Genomic DNA, 23906 nt, shown 5'->3' on the forward strand with positions numbered 1-23906 from the left:
ATCAGTTTCCGACAGAAAAATGAGACTTTTCACACTCAGGATTGCTCTAATGACTTCAGTGGAGTTATACAGAGGCTTGGGCTGTCTAAAAGACTTTTCTCTTTAACAATTATTTCTCATGAAACTGTCTCAATAGTTTGTAACTCCTCTGCAAGGGCAATCATTTGTCTTCAAAATAATAAGGAATTGACCATTAATGTGGTGAAATATCTTGAGTATCAGAATCTCAGACAGTGTGCCACAGTTTCCCTAATACATTTGGGGATAAAAGTAATGGAACAGAGGGTTGCAATAATATTTAGCTGAAGAACAAACCGATTTATCTCAAAGCAATTACAAGGAAAAACAATCAAAATACAAATACTTAAATCTGGAACAAAAAATATCAAGTGTTACATAAGTAATAGGCACATGTATCCAGATTATGTAAGGTTATTAGGTAGTTAGTTTATATGTGCTTTAAATATTAAATTAAATAAATCTTTAAATGCTTTAAATCTTTTAAATCTTTAATGCATAGTTTCCATCATTTCTGATATCACTCAGTTTTCAGAATTCTTCTAGTAATATGAAATTAATTTTTGTGTTTCACAGAAATCAGTAAAGAACTTTAGCAACTTTAGAACTAAAGCAAGAAAGAGGTAATTGAAAAAAAAAAGCCTATTGCATTTACATAATCTTCAAATTATATTAAAATTGAAAGAAAGAAAGATTTTGAGCACTCAAAAAAATTAACATTGAGGGAAGTGAAAACATCAATATCTACAAAAAGGAAAATAGATGTTGCAACTAATAGTTTGCAAAGCACCTGATTCTTCATTTGCTGACTAGTTTTATGTGCTTAAAGTTCACAAAGGTAACAAAACAAAAAATGAATGGTAAAGAAAGCACAGTAAGGATGAGGTCTTGGACTTATTCAGATGATTGTCTTCTGATGACAAAAGTGAATAGAATAGAGGTTTTATTAAATATTTCCTTTAATAAGTCAGCTACTCTAAGACACCTTTGGGGTCAGGTTTTCAGTCTGCTTTTACTACATTTGCCTGAACATTAAAAAAAAAAAAAAAAAAAACTCAGAGACTGGATATGTATCTCTAGAATTCCCTCATCACAAAATCACTCCCTGCTGGCAAGAACCCAGTTTAACCAGTTCCTAGAATCTATGTTAGTAACTGGGAAGCAAACAGAAAATGGGCAAAACAATTGCAGCTGGAGGACTCTCTCCTTGGCTCATAACTCAGGTAAGGAGCTTTGAGTGGTCCCCTTTTTGTAACAGTGCAAGGGCAGATGTAAAAGTGCATTCAGGACCTGCTGGTCCTTTGCCAAGAAAAACAGTCCATTATCATTAAGTGTTGTGAATCGTTGCTTCAGTGGCTTTATCTTACAATCCTTACAATTACAAGGCAGTGCTTACAAATAAATTATGTTTTTTTACAGTCATAAAGCTCAAATGCCCCAAAGCCTACCCGTTTCCTACCCAGGCATCCCATATTATAAAACATTGCTGTTTCACAATTTCAAAGTTTCGGTTTTGGGGGTGTTTTTCATGTGTCTGTGTTTCTTTGTTTGCACTCTTCCATGCATTAGTAAACAAAACAAACAAACAAACAAAAAAGATGCTACTTCTATAAGCAACTAGCATTGTTCTACAAATCTCAGTCATTTCTTAGAATGAGTTACTGAATTTCTTACTGTCTATGAGACTTCTGCTTGCGTGAGGACTGCCGCATCAGGGACTGGTCAGGAATATAGTAAAAGTAGAGTACTGTGACTGACATTGTTAATGCCTCTTTACACAAGATTACAGAGTCACATTTTCAAATCCTGAGGGGAATTTGGCTTGGTAGTTCACCCTCTTTGGCATTTTTAAAGAACAGAATGTAAGATGCTAAAAACATTTATTTGGCAGGAAAAAGGTCTGAGACACTTCTTGAGGGTGAAAAAATGTCACAGTACTTGAGTCCAGGTATGAGAATTATTTTGTGAGGTAACAGAGAAACTGACAATTGCTGTGATTAATAGACAGAAAGAAATTATAGTCATGTTTTTCATTTGTCAAAAGAAATGTGATCAATAGCAAACTCACTGCATTACGTGTTTCTCAAACTATCTACTTACTTAAAATGTCTTTTGAATAGCAAATTACTTAGCATAGTGATATTATGATCAACAGACATTTAATAAAAAACGGTTAGACTGTAAAATCCTGGTTGGTTTGTTTTTTAATCTAGTTGTTTTTTAAATAGCAATGAATTTGCTTTAGAACCTAATTGAACAAGGAAACACACAAAAACTGTATAATAAGATTATTAGTAGTAAAATATTTTTGGAAGTACAATATTTGACTAACGTTGCTAATTCCCCTATACACAAGATTGTATTCACAAACTGTAAAAGGAGGTAGAATTTAGTGATTTTTTTTTAAAGGTATGCCAATGAAGAATAGGCATTCTGTCCTGAAGAGAACAGGGACTGGCACAACTAGTCAGAAAATTTAAGAATTAGCATTATTTTAGACTATTATAACACTATACCACTATTTTATTTAGGTGAATTGCTTATTATGCTTGAAACGATTAGTCCTGTAGAACTGTTTCCCAGTACAGAGCTGCACAAATACAGAAAGAAGCACTTCCTGGAAAAGCTCTTTGGCTCCTCTATCTGTGAGTACTTTGGTTACAGGATGTTTTGACCAAAACATTTATAACTCTTTCTTTATTTAGGATTTTTTTTTTTAATTTCACAGCTGTTTGATTTGGTAACATTAAAATATAAACACAGGATGCCAAACCAATGCCACGCCAAACCAATCTACTGATCACTTTAGTACAAAGTCCTTCCAGCTGTAGCTGGCAAATTAAGCTTCAGAAAAAGCCAGTAAAGAAATACGCACCCAGAAATTGTGTCATTTACAAGTTGAAGAACCAACTCCCTCCTTGCGTCTAGAGGTTCTCAGTTTAAAACACAAGGCATGAAATTGAATAGCAAATGGCTCCCAGAGCCCAATTATGAACGATTTTCCTTTTTCACAATGTTGAGCACTTATTCCCATATACTCCCAATTCAGAGAATAGGACTATTGATTTTTTATGAAATATGGAGCCAAGTTCTGGCCTTCAGTTCCACTTGGTAATAAACTAGTAGTTTTCTTATTTCCTACTACTGATAATATGCAGTATCGTTTAAAAAAAATAATAATAATAAAAAAGAGAGAAGTAGGGACATAGCTTCTTTTTCAATATCACCAGTCAAAATTCCCTTCTCCTCATTTGAGACTTTTCATCAAAAAGAGAACCTTTTCATCAGAATACATCAGATGGTAACCTATGTCTGTGTTGAATCCAAGGAAGAGCTATCCCTTTCACAATGCAAATTCTGACTTATACCAAGAGACACCTCTTAAAAGAGTGCAAAGTGAAAGAACCATGTGGTACTTTTTCTTACAAATTACATGAAGTTCTACAATGAAAACTGTTTAGTTTTCAAAAATGAAAGTAAACAAACTGGTATAAAAATATGCCATCATATAAAATACAAGATTTAGCTACTTTTTTCTCTCTACCTTTTCTTAGTAACACATATTCTTTTGTTCATATTGCAGGAAATCATAAGGCACATTTATTCCAGAAAGGTTTATCAGTTAACTAGGAATCTGACTTGGCAGAGATTTCTGCTTTCTGTAGAGCTACCTTATAAAGACTGCACATTTTATTCTATTTTACTTTTAAAATAAAAATTTATAATAAGGCTATTATGCATCCCCTTCTATTCAAGTCAATTCTCATCACATGCTTGTATGGTCTGTCTATTCAATTTATATTAAAAAGTAATGCTTAATGCTTTCCAGGTATTTAGCTCTGGCAGTAATACACATAGGAGTGAATTGATACTGAAAATTTGCATCAAAGCTAACATGACAGCAAATGAAATCAGTGAAGACAGACTTTCAGATTTGTTGTCATAGCTCTGGCACATACTGTTGCTCTGCTTTCTCTAACTTGAGATGTCAGGGTCTTTTCTTAAGACCAATTGTTTCCAGATGTACAGGATAGTGTCAGTGGAGAGAAAGAAAGAGAATGCATGCTTCCCACTGGCATAATTGAAATTGCAGTGAAAAAGCAGCCTCCACAAATCAAAATCAATCTCTCCAATGTATTTGTTTCTTCTTTCCTCTGTTACATATTGAATTTCTGTCTTATGTTTTTAGTCAACCACCAGAAAAACAGAAATGCTTTGCCTGTATGGTTTCCCTGCCAATGCAATAGGACTCTTTCTCTTTGCCTTATTCAGGGCAAGATGACATCCTTATTCACACTGAAGTGCACCTGCACTGATGACCTGAATTCAGTGAAGCCATTTGTGAAGTGTCATATTCACTATCTATGAAAGATCTAATGTTCCAATCATTGCATATAACCTGCAGTTACACTCCCAGCATCAGGGGTTGGTTCATGTCATTATTAATTGAAATAGAGTATGCCTCTGCTTGACATTCAAGTCAAGTTGAAGTTCACATTCTCGAGACCATTTGTATGCAATGACTACCTCCACATGACATAGCTCTTCAGTAAGCTGTGTAAAATATGTGCGGTGATTTTATTTCCAGCATTTCTTCACAGATTTCTATTGGAACACACTGCCATTACTGTACTCTTCTTTCTTCTCGGCAGACAGCCCAGATATTAAAGGAGTACATAAAATGAACTGTGTTGTAGGTCAGCAGAGAAGGACACAATCAAAGGAGCTTTGGCAATTTTTCATGTGTTATTTCTCCTCCTAAATAATTTCTGCAATGCAATTAGCAGTCAAGCTTAATTTGCTAATATGATAATAGATAAGAAATTTTATGTTTATTACAGAGCTCTTCTAATACCTATTCTACATTTCAGAGAAACACTAAACAAAATTGCACTGCAATCCTAAATAATAAGCCATTACACTCTAATACCTCATAGCCAAACACGATGTTTTCAAATGCTTCAAAATAATTCTTAAAATCCTGTGTTTGTATTTAAGGCAATTTTCTTACAATTAAGAACATGTGAAGCTACACATTTTAATTAATATTTGTTTTATTGTAGTGCTATGTAAATAAAGTATTTTTCCTATGAAGAGGTCCGTTTTCAAGGCAAAATATCTGCAAAGAAAACATAACATTTTCCAAATAATACTGAGTCATCGAATGAGCATCCATTTTTCAGTAACACAATATCAAGTTCATTTATTTTTAGTCAACAAGAATGCTAAAACATAAAGTAACCCATATAACAGTAAAGCCTACCTTCTTATGACCTTAGTTTATAAGTTCAATTTTCACAGAAACCAGAAACGCAGAATTCAAGAGAATCAGGCAAGCAGAAGTAGAAACAAGAGACAGATTCACCTGGTGGTGCTGAGTTGTTGAAGAGAATGGGGAGCTAAGATCCAAGTTACTTTTCTCTTTCAACATCACAAGCTTACTTGTAGTATAAGAGAGAAAGAGCATCATTTTAATCAACTGTCGGGCCTGTCTTCATCCAAACAGGTTGCAACGTGTTACTAACATACAGTTAATTTTCACAGATGTGCATAAACATTTCCTCCAGCACTGTTCCTTTTCAAAGATGTACATAAGCATTTCTGCCATGACATATCATTATTATTTTTTCCCGATATTGTTTTTCATTTCTTTATTTATCCACAGAATAGACAAAGCATAGTCAGAAAGTCTGAGACTATTCTGTATCTTCCATTGATGATGCTCAACTTTCAGAGAAAAACTTCTAGAGGAAAAACATAGTCTCCATGGCCATTCAAGCACTGGTGAAAAAAACTGCCAACAAAATTACTGGTTGGAGTTTTCAATAGTTAGCTATATTGTGGGGGGACTGGACACATACAGTTAATTCATTAAATACAGTGCTGTGATCCGCCATCATATAATATTTAGTCACTAGCAATGTGATCCAAAAGTAAACCAATGTATCGGAAGGAGAATGCTTTATAACTCACCACTAGCTGCTGAATAACATCTTTCAAGCCTAATAACATCAGAACTCTTCACACAATATTTTAAAGTAACACTGTTCATTGCGTGGTTACATCTGACCCTTAGTGGAACACTACTTATGCTACTAATAGTTTTATTGACACTTGAAGAATAGCTGTTGTATCATCCAAAAGGATCATTTGTCAATTAATTATTGTTCTGTAGCTACATTTATGTTGTTGCAAATTTTATGCTTTCACATTTGGAAACCACTGCAGTTTATACCATTATAGCAAACACTGCTTGAGGGAATTGTGGAACAAAGATGACAAGACAATGACTTCTCTCTGTGCACATGAACTGTACAGATCAAGTATCTCCTTTGCTCCAAGTGCAGACCTCAGGAAAAAAAAAAAATGCTGACATTTCACACTCTAGTTGAATGCTAAGAAAATAAACACTGCATTTTTATGTTTTTATTTTTGCTTTTGTTTTTTAAAGGCAAATCACATAAAATTAAGAAAAATATTTACTTCGTATGCTTTGTACAGACTAACAGAAAAACAACTTGACACAACATGAGCAAATACTCTTGTGAATTAAAATGTATTTATAAAGTACAAGGAGCTTATAGGAATTCTATAACACATCAACGTCAGTATAACCTACCTACAGTGTCTGTTATTTTATATTTTATGGTATATTAAGCAGTAACATTTAAAAGGTACAAACCCATACCCTAAAATAGGTTTGATAACAGTCTAGCTAAGGAGAAGAGAAGTGAAAGCACCATTAAAGTACCTGGAATCACTACACAAGGGAGCTGGCTGTAAGCCAAGTGGTCTTTGAAAGAAAAATCAGATCAGTAAAAGTATAAACACATCAGTTCCAACCTGTCCTGATTGTTGCTTCCAGGGATCACTCCATGTGAAGAGCTAGAGATGTGTCTAACCACGTTTTTTCTGTTTCCTGCTTTCATTTTGCTTTGGCTTTACATGGGGCTCACATGAATAGGAAGCATAACCTCTTCATTCCCCAAGTACATTATTAGATAAAAATTCTCCAGTATGCGTGAAATATTAAAAAAAAATAATACTCTGAGTTGTAGGATGTTAACATAGATACATTTCCAAACTTCAGGAGGATGTGTGAGAGATCATATATTTTTTGTTACATCTATCTTCACTGTAAATAAGTACATTTCAGTCTACACTGGCCCTTTTAGTGGGTAATTTTGAAAAACTGATGCTTTGAAATCTCTGAGTTTATTCTTTGCACATTTTTTTTTCCTTTCTTTGCTTTCCCTGAAGCTATACACTAGAAATTTGAAATTTGAAACTTAAAAAAAGAAATGAAGGATGCTTTATATGCTCATGGATACCAATGTCTAGACACACTCCCACCATGATTTTAATGGCACAGTTCAAGAGTAGACTAAAAACTAACTAGTGATCCTAACATGTAAAAAAATGTACCTTTGAAAAAGCTGCCACATCTGAAAAGAATTTCAAAATTTTGATGGTCTGGCAAATTACAAGAAATCATATACTGTGTTTTACAGCCGTATAAAACATACATAGTGCAGCTGATGCAGGTGGTTGATGCATATATTATCATCCCATTGTATGCAGCATTTGGTTAATTATCCCTTTTATGTTAAGTAAAACTAAATTCTGAATTTAAAAATACTAATGTGGATAACATTCCATCTTTTCAACACATGTAAACTAATTCACACTGATGTAAATTGAGACGTGTTAACACATACTGCCACTAGAGGATAGTGTTGTCATATTACTATGCACTCACATTAACTATATGAAATTCCTGTAAAGTTCACTTATTTTCTAAAGCCAACAAAAAATATCATTTATATGGCAGTTAAATATTTTTTTACCCTGAAAAAGCTTAAAGCCTCTTTTTTAATTAAAAATCACATAAAAATCACATGGCTTGTTTGTTTGTTATTAGTCTGCACTTAGCAAGCATATTTAACACGCTATTTGTTTTCAATAAGTGAAATGAATTTACCTCAGGCTGAATGTGCTATGTGAAAAACTCATGGAAGGATATATCCGTTGTGTAGTGGTCTGATATATGGCAGAAAATTGAATTTTATTGTAGTGGTGCTTGAAATACGCGACTCACTTCTGAAGTGCCTGTGAAATATAATACAGATCATGGCAGCCTAAGCTGGTCTACTTGCTGCCACATCCCAACTCCATGTTCATCTTTTTGAAAACATGCTGTGGCAAGTTTTCTGCCTCTTTTGCTCTCTAAACTGTCTCACCATGATCAAGCTTGGCTCTCAGCACAAAGTGCAGGGATACACTGCCCTGGAATGTGTGGCACCAAAGCTGCCTCAAATTAAACTAAAGTGCTTTGTAATCAGACTTGAGAAAAACACTTCTACATTTAAAAATCCATACATTCCTGCTGTAACTAGTAGAGTAATCAGATGAAAGTAATTTTTTAATTACTAAATTTAAGAATTAATTTCAGAAATACTGTCTCCAAATGCAGGTATAGATCCTTTTGACAGGTGTCATATTCAATAACAAACTGCTCATGAAGAAGCCTACCTGCCCAGAAGGTTCAATGTACATCTTGCTAAAATACTTACTATTCAAAGCATCTTTCTTTTAATTATTTATCAAAGTGTCTTTGCTTTTATTATTTTAGAATGTTCCTGTTTCATTGTAGCATTAAAATAATTGTATTTGCTTGATTAAAAATGACGCTATTGAGAATTACAGATATGAGACTAGAAACTTACCTAAAAGTGACTGACAGTCTGCTGAGCACTAGGAGCCAGCTTGGACCAAGCTCAGGTATATTCGCTTATGGGAATAACAGGGAATAAGAAACTCACTCATGTAAGCATACTTACACCTTTGCTTAGGCAAAGCAGAGGCAAATCACCTGCAAACCTCACTTCAAGTACACACAGCTTAGAAGAAGACTTGCACAGGCCTGAGGAATATGCTGTATCAAATAAAAAGCCAAAAAATGACATCCAAAAAAAAAGAAAAGGGAAGAAATGTCCCTGGGAGCTCTACCTGATGCAGTACAGATGGAATTTTCTCCATGTCTAGAATTAAAGTATTAACATCTGGGCTAGGGCTAGGCAAAATCTAAATTTACTCTGGTAATGATGAGGACTTTCTTCTTCAAGAGAAGGGCAGAACGTATTTTAGACATTTGTTTTCAGTAACTGAAATCTAGAGTGGAACACAGTCAATTCATTTAGGTCTATGCCTGCCAATTAACATTATACTGTTCAGAATGAGAGAACATTTTTCCTTAACATCTATGTTCACAATATTCATATTAGTAATACCAGAATATTGTAATGTATGTATTTACTCACTTATTTTGGTACGGCCTTAATTTAAAATTAATTTTAAAAGGTCTAGCAATTGTTAGTAGTATTTAAGGAAGAGTTCCATACAGAGGAGAAAATAAAACAGTAAAAGTGGCTTAGAAAACAAGACCTAAAAGAGGTGAAGGAGCTGAAAAAGTGTAGGACTTCATAATCCTCTTGATACATGAAAGCTGGTTATAAAAAGATGATCATCTACTGCTCAGTGTACCCACTAGAAGGAAAACTGGAGGAATGTGGTGGTTTTACCCAGCTGGGCAGCTGAGCTCCACCACAACCACTCTCTCACTGCCCCTCCTCAAAGGGAAAGGGGAAGAAAATACGATGAAAAGGGCTCAAGGTTGAGATAAGGACAGGGAGATAGCTCAACAATCATTGTCACAGGCAAAACAGACTCAGCATAGGGAGATTAATAAAATTTATTGCCTATTCCTAACAAGCTAGACCAGTGAGAAACTAAAAACAAACTAAAAACACCTTCCACCTATCCACCTTCTTTTCCCTCTTCCCGCCAAGCAGTGCAGGGGAATGGGGAATGGGGGCTGCAGTCAGTCCATGAGGCTTTGTCTCCATCACTTCTTCATGGTCACTCTCTACCCCTGTTCCAATGTGGGGTCCCTCCCATGGGATGCCATCCTTCCTGACTGAAAAGGAAGCACAAGAAAAAAAATAATTAAATCTTACATTGAGAAGAATTAGAATATATATTATGAAAATTCAAACTGCAATGGATGTGAAGCCAAGCAACAGGCCCACATAAGAAGGTAGTGAAAGCCTTTTTAACAAAAGTTTAAAAAAAATAAAATAAATGTGTTTGTCCTGGATTGTTAAAAAAAAAAAAATGACAAGAGTAATACTGGATTTGTGAGACAAAATTGATATTGTTTTACAATCTCACTAAAATCAACACAAACTGGGAAAGTGGTGTTGCATCAGACTACTCCACTCATGTTATTAGTAATAGTAATACAACAGTTTTAGGAAAAGAGGGCTTTTTGTATTTTTTTCTTTTAAACACATATACTTAGCACACTTTCTCTACATTCTTCTGCAAAAATCACAATGAAATAACTCTTATCTCTTCTCAGCTGTCAGTTCATCACTAGCATCACACAACACTGAATTTTGGGACCTCTCCTAAAACTATTCTTAAAGATTTTTTCTCGGTACTGTAAGTAGGCACTAGAAAAAGCAACCAGTAGTTTCTATAAAAAAAGAAAAGCAAATTCTTCAGCTTTCCTGCACCTCAACTGAAGCATTACATGAGTCTTCCAAATAGAGTGATTTAAATTCAGTTAGAATTATGTTTTTTTTATTTCATTACATCATCTTAATTTAAAATAATTACAAAGTTTTTTTAATGAAGCAAGTCTGAGTAATTTTGAATCCGACAAACTCCAGTAATATTTTACAAGGGATCTTTCCTTGTGAGCTGTTTCTTTACACTCTACAGTTATAGAAATAAAAACACTTAATATGTGTGTTTTTGTAAAGGTATTTTACTCCCATTTTAATAGATTCTTGTTACAGTGTATATTAATACACTAACATTACAGTTTACTGATTGCTGATGATATTTAAGCAATAAAATTCTGCATGTGATCTCCACATACTAAAGAATCTATCATATAATCTATCATATCTCCTATACTATGATGTGCTTCATTCAAATAAGTTTTTCTTTTTTCCCTCTGACTGCTGAAACTTGTTTTGAATTGTAGTTCTGATTTTCTTACAAATGAATTTAATTTCTCTGAAACCTTTGTATGCAATTAAATAGTTGTTACAATGCCAGAACATGTGTCTTGGATTGCTCAATTAAGTAATTACTATTATTACATAATACTATTATATCTGCACTAACTAGACACTTGGCTGAAGGCATAAGTGTCCTGGCACATCTAGTTTTGTTTTTAAAAGTACATTATTAGGCAACTGTGTGTTGATAACTACTGGCAGATAATCTTTACAGAAATGACCAACAGCGTACATGAAAAGAAGCCCAAATACATTGTCAACAGAGATATTAAAATCTGACCTATGAAATACTTTTAACCAGCTTTAAGTCTTGTTTTAGATTCTGCTTGAGTAAGAAGACCAGAAACTGAGTTTCTGTTAAACTCAGTTTAACCCCTCACATGTTAACCAGGGGTCTGAGCTGAATTTTTCTTACAATTGAATTACCAGGTTGCAGAGGTATTAAGAAAAGCAAGAACCAAATTATCTTTTACTATGTTTTGTCTTTCAGTCTCTTGGCTTCTGCGATACTGCTATGAAACGTATACTCCAATTGCCAATGACTATGGAGGACCTGGATTTTTAATGTCAAAGCTGCAATTTGTTTTCCTAATTCAGACATTCTTTGAATAACCTAAGGAATAAAACCAAGAACATTTATTAACCCACCTTATTCCACAGTTCATCTTTAACAAAAATACTCTATCTGAGGTTGAGTTTAACTTCAGGATTTATTTACTTACTTACTTAACTTTATTTACTTACTTACAAAATCATACCCCTCTGAATGAGACAGTTCTATTGGTAAAAGCACTACAGTAGATACTGGGAAAAAAATAAAAATTTATTCGGAAAAAAAAAAAGGGACATAGTTTGCCTCATTTGGAGAATTAAAGTAAGCCATGACTGGGAAAAAAAAAAAATTCTAAACCAGTTCAAGATCCAACTGTAACCAGTTTATCTGTACAAACTCTTTAGTTTATTACAAAAGGATGAACACTAAAACAGAAAAGGCCTTGAGCCTGGTCCTGAGCAGCCAGACCAGCAGGGAGAGCAGTCTGCAGCAATCCTCTGTAGGTTCTGCTGTCAGTCAGAGCATCAAACTATAGCTCATCAGTCCCTACCTACAGCAGAAATGCAACCTTGAAGCTACAAAGGCATGAAAACTGCTGAGATCTGTGTCAGAGATAAACAGCCAAGCCTTTGGGTATTTTGTCCAGTGAGATTTATTTGGCATCTGATTTTTTTTTTTTTTTAAAGAGAGATTATAAAGAACTTTTATTTCGCAAATATCTTGGATCAAGGACTATATTTGCATGTCATTTTCTCCCAGGCAAATAATTAGTTTCCTAATGTAAACAAGCTGCCCCCTCTAAGGAAAAGTAAAATAAAAATATAAAATAAAAAAATCTATAACTCAAAAGAGCAAGCCTTTTGGAGGCCTTAGGAAGCTGACAGTTAATATTGTCTTGGTTTGGCTGCAGGCTTTAATTCTGACATTTTCAAATCATATTGTTTAGCAATTTAAAAACAAAACAACTATTCCAAATAAGACTATAAATCATGGGTGTGAGTGGCTTAAATTCTGATGCAGTAACTTCATTGTTCCTGGTGGAACTGTTAATTAAAAATCTTAAAATATTGTCCAAAACAAACAAAATCCTCCAAATATTTTGGCCATTATTCTGGCATTGACATCTCCATTGACTTCAGTGGAGCTGCACCAATTTTATCATCATTCAACTCCTTAAGTCCAAAACATTATCTTACTCACTTCATAGCACTAGGACACATATTTTTTTAAAAACTAGATAGTGTTAGTTGTAATAAGTCATATGTTCTCTTTTTCTGTTCAAACTCCCTCTTTTGCAAAAGTATTTTGAAGCAGTAATAGAGCATACTAATGTAGTACAGAGTCTTATGCAAAAACTAAGCAACCTTATAATCAAGGATCAATTTTTATGTCACATCTTGTGTTTTAATTCCATTTATCCACTAAAATAGAAAACACCAAACAACTTGCCATGGCTAGTAAGTAGATGTTAGAGCTAGGAAGCTAAATAATGCTGAGATAGCTCATGCTGAAAGAATTAATAACAACGTAAAAGCTAGAGCACAAGCTGTGAATACATTATTAATGATGTTTTCTTCTCAAATCAGCAGATGGACACTGAGTTGCTCAAGGGGCTGGTAATTGGACACACAGCTTTTCATCTCAAAGTAACTACTTCAGATAAACCTGACATTAATTTTAACTGAAAGTTACTGTTAGACAGGTATTCAGTAACCAATACGTAATAACTGGTCTTAGTCTAGTTTTCCTGTACAATCTGGTTAACAAAGTTGGCATGCTGTTTTCAAACTCAGTATCGAGTAGGTCAGAAGACTCAGTTACCCTTTTATCTCTAAAGGTTCAGCCCCTCAAAATAAGTTTCAGACCCAATTGCAAGTGGGACAGCAGATTTAGCACGTTACTCTTCAGATGTCATTTTCCACCAATGTCTAATCAGAATTTTTCTCAAAGACTAGATTAATTTTTAAATAGAAAAAAAAAAAAAAAAACATGGAGAAGAAAATCCACCTCACATAAACTCATGAAAATATTTTTATGAGACTGACCACTGATTTAACAAAGCTTGGCATGAAGGACATGAAGTGTTCTTCTTTTGTATGCTCAAGGCAAAAGAATTTTCAAAAGTGATGCAAATACACTCTATGGACGCAATATATCCATATTGTCAAAAAAAAGCATTAACAGCTTGGTAAAAATCAAGAGATTATAAGTGCCTTTTGCTGGAATTTTGGGGAGGGCTAGTAGATACAGACCATGAGCTTTTAATCGATTAAGTTTTTTTTCAAGTTTAGTGAACAGAACTGCACTTATGTTTTCATGGAATTCTACTGAAATTGGTAGGGTTTCAAGCTAAACCCAAAGGCTGCCTATATCACCTGGCACCTGATAGCAAAATTGGTCATAATTTAGAAGCACTTTTCTTTAAAACAAAAAATACTGTCAGGGTATGTTTGGAGTAAGTTTAGCAATAGCTATTTGAGAAATATTTAATGAGTTGTATTCAAACATAAGTAAGGTCAGTATCATATGAAAATGTTTTTAATAAGAATATCTTTGAAATTGTATCAGTCATGAAAGAGAACTATATGTATAAAAAAGCTGCGGAAATTTAGCTATGGGTTTGAGTTGTTAGAGTTAAAGCTGTAAAAAATACAACCATATTACCTTCTTGACATCTGAGGACATTATCTTCAAGTCTAACTATTCTCTACTCAGTATAAAACATGAAGATGGATGCCAAAGACAGCTCTCTGACAGGATTTAATCCTTTAGGTTAAAGATGGCTGAACAAGTAATTTAAATCTGTATTGTTGTATACCTATACAAAACCCACTACAATCATTCTTCAATATAATGACTGAAAAATACTTTGTATTTAATACTATTTGCTATCACTTACTAGAATCAGTCAAGAAAGCCTCTCGCCTTATTCTAGGCACTATAGAGGCAAACTGCAGTAAAGATAAACAAGAGATAAAGATGTGAAAAAGAAACACAGAGATTAAATTGCCAAAAATCATACAGCAAATCAATGGCCAAATTAAGAACAGATTCCATGTCTTCCAAGCCCCAGACCTTTTCTGAGCTCACAGGGTATTCCCCCTGGCTTTTTCTAAGATATTTTTTTTTTGTCATCAGTGTTTACCAGTAGCAATTAATGCTAGATCATAAAAAGACCTTTTAAACACAAAGCAACTGAACTTACAGCCTCTCAAAAACCCACTTCCTCTGTAACATTTATGGAATTATCCAAAAGCTGGGTAAGAGACTCTTGAGTCTACCTGCTCTATATATTCACGGTTCACTCAAGCCTGCAACAGCAAGTTGGGCTAGCTGGGTGTGGTGTACCAGCTTCTGCAGCCAGCAGCGTGCAAAGATATGAAATGGTCAACATCATAACTGATCAACTTTATCTCTTCAGAACGAATCACATAGGACCGGTATACAGGTGGAAATACACAGTCAAAGGTCAAAATTGCACATCTGAGTCACTACTAAGCCTTTGGCTCCCTGCCATTGCATAAGTAATGCCTACATAGTAATTTCTTTGGAATTGTACAGCTTTTGATCATATTCCTTTTATTCTAGCTTCAAGTACACAAAGACTTATAGTTAATTTAGCATTTAAATAAGTAACACTATATATTAAGCTTACCTTTAGGGAAGTGCATATGTCATAACAAAAACAAATCTTTCTGTGAAAAGGACATTTGCTTACTAGCACGGTACTTCAGCATTGAGGGAGAACTGCTGGTTGGTTCCATAAAGCAAGTAAATTTTTTATATTCTTAGAAGATTAGCTACTGCCATGTATTAACATCTTTGGCAGAACTAAACTTCAAATCCAGCTTAGTAAAGTACGTTGCAAAAATTCAGTTAATGTGAAGTAGGATTCATACATAAATGTAAATAAAGAAACCTTTTTTATACATCTTACATTTATTTACACTTCATTTACTTTATTACTTTTATCCTCTTTACATATATGAAAGGAATATTAAATTTAAAGTGCCATGGGAATTATGGACAGGTAGTTACTTATCTGCTTCTTTTATATGCTAATAACATGAATTTTCCTGTTCAATTTATATTGAATAGCAGTGAACTTTAGCTCATTTATCTGCTAGTTCTTTCTCCAAGACAAAAACAAAGGTGTCCATGAACTAATGTGGGCATCTATTCTAGAAATTAAAAAACAAAAAATAGGCAAAGGGCTGCCCATGAAGACATCAGTGTCAATCTAACCTCTGTCTTGGCGGCCCTGGTGAAAGGAAGGGGAAAACAGCTCTAACAATTGATTCTTGAATCAATATTACATGTATATGGATCACTTCTCTGAACAGCCAAGAACAGTATGAACAGGAAGTCTTCTGACGAAATTGGAATGAAACACATAACAATAAAATATAACAATAAAAACAAAAGCAGAGATATGTAGCACGCTAGAGAAATGAGCTGCTTTAAGGAAATTATCATCTGTAAGAATAGTTGCAATTATTCAGCTCTGATCGCATGCATGCTATTTTCAGGGACAGGAAACAACTGTGGACAGCAAAAAAAAAAATAACATAAAAAGTTTAAACTAAAAAAAAAATTAATTGTGAAGGGAATGCATCAAGTATAAATACAATGTACCATACTTTGAGGAAGGCATGCAAACAAAAAAAAAAATCTGCCAAAGGCCTTGTTTTTTCACTTCTTAGTAAATGACCTCCCACATTATTGTTTCTCAGTACTTTTGTTCAAAATAAATACTAATATGCATAAGAAATAATGATATAAATGTAAATACAACTCATATCTATATAGAATCTTTAGGATAAATACTGAACACACGAAATGCGTACAAAGGTAACTTTGGGGCATAGTCTGTACAGGCATGCCAGACAGGCAGTACGCAGCATCATATAAATACAGATGGAAGAGAAATCTGTAGTTAAGTTTGCCTAACATTCCTGTTATAAGGTTTGAGTTTGAGATGCTTGTAAACTTTGCCAATGTTTAATTGCTCAGTCTGATTTTTTTTTCAGAGTATCTGATTTGTTTTACACCTTCTTAAACATGGAGCTGCCACATCCTAAAATGTGGCTAAGCAAAAATTATGGTTTGCCAAAGTTAACAAATTCTTATAACTGTTATGTTGAAAAACTACCCAGAAGGATGAAAGGACTTAGGTGTTCTGCTATCGTGTAGAATCTACAGCCCTGAATTACAGGCCAAGGCTCCCAACATATCACAAAAGGAGATTCTGAGTGCACATAATACTATTAGTTTGAATCATTAGCTGTTTTGTTCCAAAGTCGTCTTTGTTAGTATCTACCCTTTGGACAAAAATTACAAGGCTTCCTCACAGACAAAACCTAGGAGCCAGTCAGCAGCTAGATACCTCTAGGAAATGGTTTGACTCTAAAGTCTCCTTCCACTTGTTCCAATCCTCCAACATCATCCTTGCAAGCCTTTTGCCTGGCGTGCATCCATATTATACCTCTCTCGATACATGCCATAGTAGTAGATATGTGCCATGGTGTGAGCATTTCTCACATTATCTTGGACAAACAAAAAAGGGAATTAATTATTAAAGAACCTTTAAAAATTTTTCAAATGTCTCATATGCAAAGATAGGCTTCAAGGTGCTGACAGAAGGTCTGACTGGCAGAAAACTGCAGGCTGTCACAGCCCTTGAAGCCCTTGAAGACACGGGAATCTTGGCTGCAGGAATCACCCCAACTACCAAAAGAGAGATGGCAGGGCAGCTTAGCACTGAGGGATGCTGATGGATCTCAGCATTGCCCCAGGCAGTAATCCCTGAAAATAAACTTTATCCATGTTACACAGTAAGAACTGGCATGATCACAGGATGTAAGTGCAGTGGAAAAGTGGTATTTGTTCCGTGCCCCGCATTTAAAAAAGGCTGAGGAACGATCTGCAGAAGACTACAGGATCCCTCTGGATGCTGCACAGTGCAGATGCAGGCAGGCTGCTCTAGGTGGAGCAAGCCAAAAGCTGTGTTGATGGAAACTGCCCTTTGCTTTCTGAGCAGGAAACACGGATTGCTCCTGAAGCAGATCACAACTGCAGCATATGCATCTTTTGAGAAATTGGACGCTTCAGAGCATACTCAGAAGTAGACACTTAAGCATCTACAGATTTATGGTAGTTACAGGGTTAAGTCCTGAGTATGCCTTCTGAGTATGTCTTTCAACTCTTCCCACACTGAGATAAAAATATATAGCTATATTAGCTATGTCGAATCCCAAAAAGGCAGAAAAAAAGTATGAAGTGTTGAAAGAGAAAATCTTGTATGCCATCAACAGGAGGTACAATTAATTGGAACTCTTCATTCATTCCATAAATACCAACTTACACATAATAAAAAAGAAAATGTAGGAGTTTTAGCTGCAGTCACCTTTATGTTACTAGTCTCACTCATCTGATACAAAATTATTCTCTCCTTTGACATCATGTGGGAAGAGGGAACGGTACTAGGTGATTAGGAACATTACACTAATTGCAGCTAAAAACCTGGAATCAACAAAGACACTGCTAAAAATTGCACCAAAACACACCACAATGATGCTGAATTCTGACATGAAAATAAGATGAACTAGCAAAAATAAATTTATCCTTTATACATTCTGAATGCTAGGCCCATCCATTAAATTTTAAACAGATTATATATGATATGTAAACATATCTCTTAGCTCACTGTAAATACTGAAAATGAAACCACTAAAGATAGTAGAAACATGAAAGCAGACCTCCTAACAACATCTATGTTACCAGCAGTGTTGCACTTCTTGCACTTCTTTTTTTTTTTTTTTTTTCCTGGAAAGATTCAGCTACATGACATGCAGCAAAGTCTTGCTCTTAGGATCTTTTTTTGCTTCACTGAGGCAGAAGAACATCAAATGATTTGACTGAAGTGTTATAATCTTACTATATTTCTAGTTCCCATCTCTATGGAATCTGGGTATCAGCACACACAAGTGGAATTGCCATTCTGGATAAGACGAACGGTTCATCCACCTTAATTACTGTGATCATCATCCGACTTTCCAGATGAAATTCATTTTAATACTTAATAACCAATGATGGGCATAAACACTGCAAACTGTGGTCACAAACAGGAAAATCTGCTTTGTTTAACTATCATTAGATATTGCTAGATATTTTTTGTTATCTACTTCCTTGTCCACAGTTTGTGATTAGGATATCAGTAATGAGGTCTCAGTAACAAGCTGCATAAGTGAGTTCTCCATGATCATTATTTATGGTTTTTCATTTTAATTTTAAAATTAAGTTGGCCCTAGCAGAAATCCAGAATCAATGTGTATATGAATATGGATCTTATTTACTACTGACATTGTTTGGTACCAAGCCAGTTGCCAGCCAAATGTGACAACATTGCCAACTGGTCCAGAAGCTCCACTTAAGCTCTGTCCTGGGCAGCCAAACCTGGCCTGCTTTCTTGTACTGGCATCCAGCCCTCTACTTCCAGCATGATTTATTGACAGGGCTTACTAGATGGACCTCAAGCATGCCTTGTAGCTAGTCTTGTCTCTGGCCCCCATCTGGTTGGATTTTAGACAAATACCATAAGTAGTCCTCTCTCTGGGTCTGTCTCCTGTAAGCTTGGACCAGCATTATAGATAGTCTTCTTTCTATCCTTCTCTTTGGCCCCGTCTCCTGGTGTTCCAGAGTGGACTTCTTGGATAGGTCCCTGACTCATTAGCTCGCCTTGCCTTATTCCCGTCACAAGCAAGACGACTTCTGGTTTTGCCAATAAGCTTCTGGAAGCTTAGTGAAAAGAGGTCTTAACATCAGCTTTCACTCCATACTTGAAAGAGTCCTGGATTTTTAACAAAAGTGGAAAATATCCTAGCAGACATCTTCTGCAATGTTGTAATTGTCTAAATAACTTATAATCCTATTCACTAGATTCAAAATGAAATCTTGTCATTTAAAAATAAATAAATAAATAAAGAGAAATGAATGAGAGAAAGAAGATGAAAAGTTTTAAGAACAGACAACTCAAAGAAATTTGTATTTCAATGGAAATACGCAGTCACTGAAAATTCTTGTGATTTAGATGGTGTAATTATCCACACAAGAACATGTTTTTCATTTTTGACCAATCCGAATTTTACGAAAATACAAAGTAATATAACAACTAGAAGGTATCCAGTACTGACATTACTATACATACATATGATTACATCAATGAGTTATGGTTCTGAAAGTGAAAGTCTGGTTCTATCTATCCAATAATTGCCATTTGTATCTATGCGGTCACAAATGAGGCTGAAATATCATGTTGTAAACATGTATGAAGTTGACTAAAATTTGACTTACTCATCATCTCAAAAGAGCCTGACTTCTATACGTTTTGAATAAATTATTTTGTAACTTTTACAAGACAGCAGAACATGACTGCTAGGCATCCAATGCTAGCAGACATTAACAGAATTGAGAATTAAAACCTAGTCTTTTGAGAACAGCCCAAGAATTATTTAATGTCATTCAGGGTAGGCAGAATAAATACATGCTAGTGAAGGTTTCTGAAAGACACTTCATCTTTTTGGTGGAGTTGAATATACTGCCTTTGCAGCTTTTGGTGTTAGGCTGTACAGAAGAGAAGTCTATTGCAGGTGCTCAGGGCTGAAGAAGTAGTTTATTCCCCCAGACATAACTTGGTAGTTTCGCTATTCCTGACAAGAAAGTTATCTTACCTAGTAGTTCAGCCTGAACACAAGATTAGAAAAAATGTTTAAATTTCAACCCATCTATTCCAGCCTCTTCACTGCCAGTGGTGCTTGAGTTTTCATTTTTCTCTTTATGTCTCACACAGGGTGCCAGAAAGCAGAATAAATCTGCTTCAGTCAATAAAGAATTTTGAGAAACAGCCTGCCAGTGTTTGACAATTATGTGTAATGATGACATTTCACTGGCTTCTCAAACCTTGTCCACAAGTGCGGCTGCATAGCTTCAGCTGAGCCAACTTAACAGCTCACTGGCAAAATGTCTCATTGTCTCCTGTCTTCCCTGCTCAGTTAGTTTTCTGCTATTTTAGCAAGTTGAATTGGCATAGCACCCAATTAAACAAGAGATGGGGCGTGGAAAGCAGTAACACCATACAACTGGGAATGGACGATGTTGTCCCCATCACAGTGGCAGCAATCTGTTCAATAAACTCAGGACAGAGCATGAATGCTTAATCTTTATAAAGGGCCTCCTTCTTTATAAAAAAATAATAACCAACATAGTTGGAATGGACTAACCATGTAAATATTCCCCCTTCATTGGCACTCTGGACACATGGCCCAGTTTCAAGCTATTAAATATTATACAGCTATTTTATACAAGACATTAAACTATTTGGTGTTTTAACTTTTGCAAGTTTAGATAATTCAGTCAATACAGTAAAAAAAAAAAAGGCAAATTGGTAGCTGTGATACGTTTGGGTTTTTTTACTGTTTTAATTACAGAGATAGACTAATCAGTCTGAATCTGTTCTCGTTTTTGAAAATATCTAGTTTGCATGAAACGTGTTCAGAAGTTAATGCAGATATTAATATAGTCATACTCACACTCATATTACATTATTTTATTTACATAGTTTATCCTACTCAGTGACAAAGTAATTAGGCCTACAGTGATCTAACACCATAGCAAAAATAAGATTTCATCTCAATGCCGTGTGAAAATGTAAGTCACTTATCTTATTCTCATATTTTATGAAGATACTAGCGCATACACATGGAACTATTTTTCTTGTAAACCACCTCCACCCACTGATTATTTCGTATAATACAGTAGGCCTTGAAAAACACAATTGCTTTCTGTTACTGGTGAATGAGACTCTTTCCCCAGCAAGTGAGGTGAGGGGGAGTCAAGTTTTCACAAGGGTTTCTACATCTGTGGTCACAAAGAAAACCTCCCAAATGTAAACTGAGTCGGTGCCATCTTTTGAACCTGTATTCAGTCTGATGTATTGATTCAAGGTTTTCCCAGCTAACAGCAAAATAAGCACAGACAATTTTTGCTGCTGCTATTCATGAGTAGGTGGGTAACAATGATGTTGACTGAGTTTTTTCAGTATTTGGAAAAACCATGAGCACTAGCAAGCACAAAGGAGGCCAAGAGCCAATGAGAAACTCATTAAGCTGCTTAAACTGATCTAAATCTAGGCTGTTGAGGTCACATCCCGCCCCCGCCACATATTTCCACCCCCTTCCTTCAGCCAACACTTGTGTTTACAGAAACAGGTGGTGATGTGCCAGTTCAAGGGGAGTAAAAAAAAAATAAACAAAAACACAAAACCCCACATCATTTTGGGGGGGGAGTTTTCAACCAGATCAATTCTATGAACTGGTTTAAGGGGCTGCACAGTTCCAGCATCAGTGCAGAAGAGTGAGAGAGGAATACGGCAGCTGGGAATTAAGAGTAGTTTAAGCTTCTGTGAAACTGGAACTTAACAAAGAATTGGAAGCTCTGGAGTTTATCCTCAGCTGTACAAACCCTTTCATACACTCATCAAACTGCAGACTACAGATGGAAGTAGATTTCTTTTTCTTACTATCTATGTCCAAAATCCATGTTGTTTTGTTGGTCAGAAGTCCTACTTAGTAGTAGTAATTTCTTTGTGACTGGTTCGTAACAGAAGCACAACAGTGATAACAGCACCTCAATTCTAAATCCTCAGACCAGAGAAGATTAGGGAAAGGATAAGAGGCAGACATAATTTGTTTTCTAGCACTTAAGAAGCAGGGAAGGAAGGGGCCTGAAGCAAGAGGAAGCAACTCTCCCTACTCAGTAGTATTCCTTGTAGTGCCTCAAAAATGGGAAATTTCTTTGTTCTTTTACCACAGCAAAGTGTTCAAATATAGTGGATATAAACTGATGTTAGATACCATCACATCAGATATGAGTACTTATTAGAAATCCCAGTTCCTAAAAACGAGAGCACGGCTGCTAGCTAGTGCTGCCTTTGATACTCGCAGGCTGAGTAAGGAAGGAGATCAATTTCTCTTTCATGCTGGTGTTTGTTAGGCTGTAATTTTTCTATCCTTTATCAGCACAACACAATTAGTATTTAATAAGCGTGCCCAATCTAAATTTTAAATGTTTTATATCTTGGCATTATTATTAGGATTAATATGTCATTTTTCCTCAGCTAATGGTAGTTTGGAGCTTAGTCAGGCCACGTGACAAACACAATTTGTAACTTTTCCAGTAGAAGCATATACACCTTTCTTCTTTTGTCGAAGAATATTGTTGACTTTTGCATTCTGACTTTGAAAGATGCCATCTACAAAAACCAGGCTGGAACTACGCAAAGTTCGCTTCTTCCTTATCCACGTACTGCAGGCAGGCAGTGAAGTCCCCCAGTTAATGACGACCACAACACTTGTATGAGGGGCACGCGGCCAAAGGTTTTTATTTAGTTTTGTTTTTATTTTTTTATTTTTTTCTTCCCCACACACTGGCTGCTCCCGCACCCCGCCCGACCCCGGAGCCGCTGCCCCTCAGCGAAGGACTGGCTTCGGAGGGCGACACCCACGTAGCAGCGGGGCTGAGGCGGCACAGCCCAGCCTTCGGTGCCCACCCCGAGGCGGGGCTGGGGGCGCGGGGCCCTCCCCACAGCCGGGGCGGAGCCGGGAGAGCCCCGAGCCCCTCGCCGCGCGCCCGGGCCCTGTCAGCGGCCGCCGCCGAAGCGTGACAGGAGGGGAGGGGGGAAGAGAAGGGAGGCGGTAAGCCCCGCCTCCGAGGTGACGCCACTGGAGGCGCCGCTCACGTGACGCAGACAGCCAATGGGCGGGCAGCGGCCCCGCTCTCCGCGGGCGGGGGGCGGCGGAGGAGGGAGGAAGGGGGCGGGGGGAGGGGCTGAGGCCGCCGCCGCTGGAGCCGGAGCCGGGGCCGGAGCCTGGGGGGGGGCAGCGGCGGCGGCGGAGGAGGAGGAGGAGGAGGAGGAAGAAGAGGAGGAGGAACGGGGCCGAGCGGGGGCTTTGCGCCTGGCCGGCCGCGGGGCGGCCATGCCGAATAAAAACAAGAAGGAGAAAGTGAGTGGGAGGCAGGGGGCAGGCCCTGCGGGGGGGGGGGGGAGGAGGGGGAGGAGGAGGAGGAGGAGGAGGAAGGCGGGGAGCCCTGTGCCGCCATGGGGAGGGGGGGAGCTGGGAGGGGGGCGCCCCCGCCTCGCCCCCCGCCTCGCCCCCCGCCTCGCCCCGCCGCTCCCCTGCCTCCGGCCG

At 36.6% G+C, this 23906-nt stretch overlaps 1 protein-coding gene across 2 annotated transcripts in view; it reads left to right on the plus strand.

Moving 5' to 3' along the window:
• The first annotated feature begins 23516 nt into the window (after positions 1–23516).
• Positions 23517–23906, plus strand: part of PPP2R5C (protein phosphatase 2 regulatory subunit B'gamma) — an 81324-nt gene continuing 80934 nt past the window's right edge. For both annotated transcript variants that reach the window (XM_066998346.1, XM_066998347.1), the window contains exon 1: positions 23517–23720. In XM_066998346.1, coding sequence (XP_066854447.1) covers positions 23694–23720 — 27 coding nt within the window. In that variant the 5' untranslated portion in view covers positions 23517–23693. The remainder of the gene's footprint in view (positions 23721–23906) is intronic.

The sequence above is a fragment of the Anser cygnoides genome, chromosome 5 (genome assembly GCF_040182565.1).
Source record: "Anser cygnoides isolate HZ-2024a breed goose chromosome 5, Taihu_goose_T2T_genome, whole genome shotgun sequence".
Classification (NCBI taxonomy): domain Eukaryota; kingdom Metazoa; phylum Chordata; class Aves; order Anseriformes; family Anatidae; genus Anser; species Anser cygnoides.